At 43.3% G+C, this 7,093-nt stretch overlaps 1 protein-coding gene across 2 annotated transcripts in view; it reads right to left on the minus strand.

Moving 5' to 3' along the window:
- Positions 1 to 7,093, minus strand: part of rcbtb2 (regulator of chromosome condensation (RCC1) and BTB (POZ) domain containing protein 2) — a 55,721-nt gene that overhangs the window by 25,137 nt on the left and 23,491 nt on the right. For both annotated transcript variants that reach the window (XM_016501211.1, XM_016501212.1), the window contains exons 7-8: positions 5,847 to 5,989; positions 4,477 to 4,667 (exon numbers count right to left, since the gene is read on the minus strand). In XM_016501211.1, the coding sequence (XP_016356697.1) occupies positions 4,477 to 4,667; positions 5,847 to 5,989 (334 nt within the window). The remainder of the gene's footprint in view (positions 1 to 4,476; positions 4,668 to 5,846; positions 5,990 to 7,093) is intronic.

A 7,093-nucleotide genomic window follows, 5' to 3' on the forward strand; every position in this document is an offset into this window, starting at 1 on the left:
TCTGGATGAAGGAATTGTCTCTGATCTCTTGTCAGGTGCTCTCTAACCTCATCAGGCATTATAGGAGAAAACTCAGAGCTGTTATTATGCCAAATGGAGGTTTCAAAAAGCATTGAATAAAAGGGTGCCATTAATTGTGTCCAATGTGTATTAGAGAAAAACCTTTGTCATAATGATATTTCCCCCCATTTTAAATTCTTATTCTCCAATGAAAGGTTAGATTTGTGAATTTTTAAAATAAAAGATCAAAATTATTAACAATGTTGATTTATTTTCACAGTCTTCTTTGATCATATTTACCAAGGGTGCCAATAATTCTGACCACGACTATGTATATATAGCCTAAGCACGGTGAGGAGGAGAGTTTGAGTGGCTAAAGACTCTCCAAGGACCACAGCTGGAGAATTGCAGAACATGGTTGAGTCTCAGGGTCAGAAAACCTTAAAAAAAAAATTAAAAAAAATAATAAAACAGCACCTACACATGTTGTTTGGGAGGGTTTCAAGAAAAAAAAATCAAGAAAAGAAAAAGAAAAAGCTCTCATCCAAAAGCAATCCCCAGCATATTCTGTTGTCAGACACGACTGGAACTTCAAATGGGACTGGCTTCTATGGTCAGATGTAACTAAAAAATTTGCTTTTTAGCAACAAACACTCAAGATGGGTTTGGTGCACACAGGGATAAAAAGTACCCCATGTGTACAATGAAATATACTGCTGTATTTTTAATGTTGTGGGCCTATATTTCTGCTGGAGGTCCTGGACATCTTGTTTAGATACATGGCATCTTTGATTCTATCAAATACCAACAGATAAAAAAATCAATAAGTGACTGACTCTGTTAGAAATCTTATAATGGGCCATGTTTGGGTCTTCCAACCAGACAAACCTTAAAAACAACACAAAAATGGGTCACTGAGCGCAAAACCAAGCTTCTGCTATGGCCATTCCAGTTCCCTGACCTGAACCCTATAGAAAATGAGTGTGGTGAACTGAAGAGGAGAAGCACCATCATGGAGCTGGGAATCTGAAGGGGGAGACTGAGAGATTCTGGATGAAGGAATTGTCTCTGATCTCTTGTCAGGTGCTCTCTAACCTCATCAGGCATTATAGGAGAAAACTCAGAGCTGTTATTATGCCAAATGGAGGTTTCAAAAAGCATTGAATAAAAGGGTGCCATTAATTGTGTCCAATGTGTATTAGAGAAAAACCTTTGTCATAATGATATTTCCCCCCATTTTAAATTCTTATTCTCCAATGAAAGGTTAGATTTGTGAATTTTTAAAATAAAAGATCAAAATTATTAACAATGTTGATTTATTTTCACAGTCTTCTTTGATCATATTTACCAAGGGTGCCAATAATTCTGACCACGACTATGTATATATATTGAGCGGCACATCGGTCGGGGATACCATCGGCCGCATCAAATGCAATGTCAGCTCTAAATGGACATGATCAAGCTAGGGCATTCCCCGTATTAGGCGACGCGCGTAGTCATCGCCCGAACGGCGCGAGAAATTGGCGAGGGCTATCCGCCTGTGGACGAGGTGGGCCAAAGACGCTAGTCCGATTACGACTACGATTGGGTACAATCAACATCGGTACGATGACCGGAAGAAGCCGCGAATTGGCCAACGTCCTCAAGACCCGCCACATCACATCGCGTGCATTCAAGAGACGAAGTGGAAGGGAGCAAAAGCCAGGGACATTGGCAACGGCTACAAGCTCTACTACAAAGGCGAACGATCCACCCAGAATGGCATCGGAATCACGGTCAGTGAAAAGCTGCGGGATAGCGTCATCAAAGTCAGCCGGGTGTCCGACCGGCTTATGTCCATCAAGATCACCTCTGGATCGACGTCGATGTGAGTCGTCTCGTGCTATGCCCCGCAAACTGGGTGCGCGACCGTCGTTAAGGACACGTTCTGGGAGAGCCTGGAAGCCCATCTTCGATCAATCGACCCGGAAGAACGCCTGGTGCTCGGTGGAGACCTGAATGGACACATCGGGTCGGAAAGAGACTGATACGAGCGAGTACATGGCGGGCAAGGGTATGGCACCCGCAACGACGACAGTGACCGAGTCCCCGACTGCGCCGAGGCCCACGATCTTGCTGTGGCCAACACCTTCTTCACGAAGAGACCGACGCATCTCATCACCTACAGCAGCGGTGGAAGAACGACTCAGATCGATTATTGGATGCTCAGACGGCGCGACCTGAAACTGGCAACCAACGTTAAGGTGATCCCATCGGACAACATTGGCCCACAACACCGTCTCCTTTTATGGACATCCAATTGGACCTCGGACAGCATCGGCGAGCGTGGACGACCGGGACGGAGCGGATCAAGTGGTGGAAGCTCCCTGAGAACAAGGATCAACTAAGGGGCGCCCTCAGACTCGACGACATGGACCTTGACCAGCTGGTGGACGCCATCTGGAGCGATGTGGTCGGCTGAATCCACGACGCGGCGAGTGGCGCCCTCGGAAAGATGACGCTGGGAAAGCAGATGATCGACAAGCAAATTTGGTGGTGAAACAACAAAGTGCAAAAGGCGGTCAAGGAGAAGAAAGCGGCGTTCAAAGCGTGGCACCAATCCCGCAGCCAACTGGACTACGAACAATACAAAGCACTCAAATCGGCGGCGAAGCGAGCAGTCGCGGTGGCAAAAGCCGCATTCCATGTTTGCCTCTTTTAAGAAGAATCGCTTTATGTATCCCCCAATTGTAAGTCGCTTTGGATAAAAGCGTCTGCTAAATGTCTAAATGTAAATGTAAATGTTCCATGACCAGCTTAACAAAGAGCTGGACACGCCCGAGAAAGCTAACAAAATGTATTGATTGGCCAATGCCCGCCATCGCGCAACGCAGGATTTCGGCTAAGTTAAGCACGTCAAGGACAACGATGGCAACACCTTGCGAGATGCCCCCGCCATCCTCCAGCGCTGGAGCGATTACTTCGCAAAGATCAGCACCGACAAATTTCTTCATCCGCCAATCCAAAGCGCCCACCCCGTCTCTGGCCCTGTCATGCCGATCACGACAGCAGAAGTGGAGACAGCCATTAAGATGATGAAGAACGGGGAAAACAACCGGTCCCGACGATATCCCCATCGAAGCCTGGAAACTCCTTGGGCGCAGAGGTGCCGAGATCTTCGCCGTCATTTTCAACCTCAGCCGCCAATCCAAAGCGCCCACCCCGTCTCTGGCCCAGTCATGCCGATCACGACAGCGGAAGTGGAGACAGCCATTAAGAAGATGAAGATTCCCATTCCCATTCGAATGAAAGCTTAGATTTACAAGGCCGTGGTATGTCCCATAGAGTGTTGGCCGGCAACAACCAAGCACGAGCAGGCCCTTCACGCAATGGAAATGCGAATGCTGCGATGGTGTCTTGGTATCACCCGATGGGACCACGTGACAAACGAAGATGTCAGAAAGCAGATGGGCATCGCCCCAATCGTGGAGAAGATGCGAGAAGGACGACTCTGGTGGTATGGCCACGTCGTAAGAAGCGATGAAGGATCGGTGGCGAGAACAGCACTCTGACTAAGCCCGCACGGCAAGCGACCACGCGGAAGGCCCAAGAAGCGATGGCTTGATCGTTTGAAGGACGATATGCGGCACGCCAACATTGCCCCGGAGGATGCTCTGGACTGAACCAAATGGTTCGGTCCAGAGCATCCTCCGGGGAATATATATATAGCTTAAAAAGTTATACAATATGCTACAAAATAAATATGCTTTTAAAAATGCAACCAACCTTGCTCCCCCATCTAATAAGCGGGAATCCCCCGCAATCTCTTCCATGAGCCGTTCCGGCGCATTGCATGGGTGCGTTTATCTGTATCACTTTTATTCTATGTAATAGTGGGGCTCAAGCTTCGCAGGGTAGGAAGGGGGAGTTGATGCTGGGTGTAACTAAAAAGGGCCTATTGTCAGGCAAGGCTCGGTTGGGGAGTTACGGACATCCGAAGCCCCAGCTTCCCCGTGCAATTCAGCAAACCCCGCCCAGCAGCCAGTTTCAACGGTTAAGGTTAGGGTGTAGCGTAGGGTTAGGGGTTTGTATTGGTTGTATCATTGTCTAGGAAATCAGGACTGTGAATGACATGACCAATGAAATCTTTAGAATCAGCGGGGAGGAGTTTGCGTTGAACTGGTTTGGGAAATCAAATCATGCATGCATGTCATGTATCTGTCTGTCAATGGGAGAAAGCCACACCCTGTCTTCGAGCTCCCACCCCGTTTTGGAGTTTCCACCCCCATTTGGAGATCTCCAGGCTTCAGTTATACCCTTCTCCTTTTTTCCAGTAAGTCATAGCCCGTTGTACTAATTCGCTCCCTCATTTCAATTCAGTGGCTATGAAGTCTTGTTTTTTTAATATATTTTTTTAACTGACTAATCTCAAAGTCAGTTGAAGATATACTTCAGAAACCAAGGCTGCTGAAAAAGTAGCCAGAATAACGCTCTTACCAACAGACAGGAGATGCCAGGTGACTGCTGGTGTGGCGAAGCAGGCGAAAACATCATCAGTGCTGGTGAAGTGTGTGAGGTGAGGGTAGGCCACAACCTGACCCCGACACTGACCCCACATCAGCACCTGACCACTCTGTGTTTTCGCCACTGATGTGTGACTGGTGTGACACGCAGCAACCTCCACCATTCTGCAGGAGACAAATGAGTGGCACAGATGCTGTTGTTATAGGATCAAACATGTTAAAGCTTTTTTATATGTTCAATATAAAATATAAATTCCATTTTTGATTGATAAACAGCAAAACTGGCAGGAAATGACAGTAAACAACCCACCACATACAGTAATCCATTGTTTATAATGAAACATTTATTAAAAAAAACAAAACAATCTTTAGTACTGGAAAGAACTACAGAAACTACAGTCTACAGAATTGAAAAAAATAAAGGTTTATTTACAGAATAACTATTTTAGATGAATCTAAACATGTTCAATTACGTTTTGGTTTAACATTCTGCTGCATCTATGTTCTCACACACATAAACTCTGATGAGCCAAAACATTATGAACATAAATGAAGTGAATATTGTTAATCATCTCCTGTCAAGATCACTTGAAGGTCTGGGTAATTTATATGGTAAATGAAAAATCCATTCAAGTAGTCAATGTGTTAGTGCAGGAGAAATGGGTGGGAATAAAGATCTGAGTGACTTTGACAAGAGCCAAACTGTTGTGGCCAGACAGCTGTGTTAGAGCATCTCTGAAACAGTGAGGCTCCTGGTCAGCATTTGTGAGAACCCACCAACAGTGGTCTGAAGAAGGGCAAACCACAATCTACATGAAGTTACTGACTTATGGTCTAGGGCTAGAATATTATACAGTATATAGTTATATAATGAATTTTTAAATGAATATATATAATTTCTGATAAATTTAAAAATGTAAATGTTAGTATTTACAAATGGCATTGTAAAACTGTGGGCCGTTCTGTTCCAAGTCTTAAAAAGTTATAGATAAGCCAATATAGACTATCTTTAGTGTTTTAACTGGAGTTCAAATGGTTACAACTAAACAAAAATATTTCTTTCTAATCCCAACTGTCTGTGAAGAGTTCTCTCAGTTTCCCACAATTGAGTTTCTGGTGAAGTGATTTCTGTAGACATGCTTCACTTGACCTACTTTTTTCCTCACAGTTTCATTGTCTTTGGTAAATGTTCTGGAAATGCATGAAATAAACTAAAGGTATGAATTCAAGTATGTCCAAAATGTCACCCACATGTATTCAAATGCACAGAAAATCAGGTGAGATGACAAATTATTTTCCTCCATATCAATTCAGTCAGGTGGGAGGCTACGATTTGAATCTTACCTCTCCTTTTCCATATTGATGAGGGTGGGCACAGCCTGGTTGCTTTTGTTGCCAGTACCCAGCTGCCCATATGAGTTTGCACCCCAAGAGTAAATAAATCCTTCGTCTGTAAGAGCCAGTGTGTGTGCGTATCCACATGCCACCTGTAAAAACGAGACAGTTAAGGGCTGATAGAAAAACGTTATTTGCTGCATATCTGTCATCTATGATTCATTTATTCTGCAACTGAATGTTTTCAATAATGCGGGGTAATTGAGATAAATGTGAGTAGTATTTGGCTACTCGTGAGGTTTTAACAGGGCGGCCACAAGCTGTTTCAGCAGGTTTTAGGACACTGATATGACTGACATGACCATATAGACCAATTTGGAGTAGTCGTCACAGTTACGTCACTTGCAGCTGCGCGCGCATTGTGGTGGCAGAAAAACACTGGTAACAAGTGGAGGGAAACGGGTAAAACCCATGGAATAAAGAGAAAAATGTATTGTTGTGCCTTTGAATGTCAGAATAGGAATGCAAATTATTTTTATATAATACTGTAATCAAAGACGCCATTTGAAGCTAAACGCAGACGTTTAAACAAACAAACTATGGATGAAATCCGCTATGATTCCCCATACTTTTAAAGCATAAATTTGATTTAAACAATAGGTCTATATAAATAACATATAGGGGACATATTGTATTAGCCCTACAGTTAAAGCATGAAATACTATTTCAACCTATAACATTTTACATAACATTTACCTATTTTACCTCACAATTCTGACTTTTTTTCTTGCTTTTCTTTTTTTATACCTCCTAGTTCGGACTTTATGACTTGATTCAACTCAACAATTGAGAGTTTGTCAATTCTGAGGAAAAAAAGCCAGAAGTGTGGGATTATAACTCTTATAATGATTCTGAACCGAGGGAAAAAGAGAAAATGACGAGTTGATATTTTCTTACCAGAATTGTGAGATATAATCTTGTAATTGCAAGAAAAAAGTCAGAATTTTGAAATATAAACTCAAAATTACCTTTTTGATTCTTTTCATAGACAGCAAATAATGTGTCTTAATACTAGGGCTGCCTGATCGATAAAAATAGTTGACAGAACAACAATAAAACAGAGCATACAGTGGGTATAGAAAAGAATCACCCCCCTTAAATATGATCACATTTTGTTGCTTTGCAGCCTGAAATGAAGAAAGACACAGTTTTTGTTTTATCCAGCTGTATTTACTCAGTGCAACTTATAACATCCA

The sequence above is a fragment of the Sinocyclocheilus anshuiensis genome, unplaced genomic scaffold (assembly GCF_001515605.1).
Source record: "Sinocyclocheilus anshuiensis isolate Anshui unplaced genomic scaffold, SAMN03320099.WGS_v1.1 scaffold194, whole genome shotgun sequence".
In the NCBI taxonomy this organism is placed as follows: Eukaryota; Metazoa; Chordata; class Actinopteri; order Cypriniformes; family Cyprinidae; genus Sinocyclocheilus; species Sinocyclocheilus anshuiensis.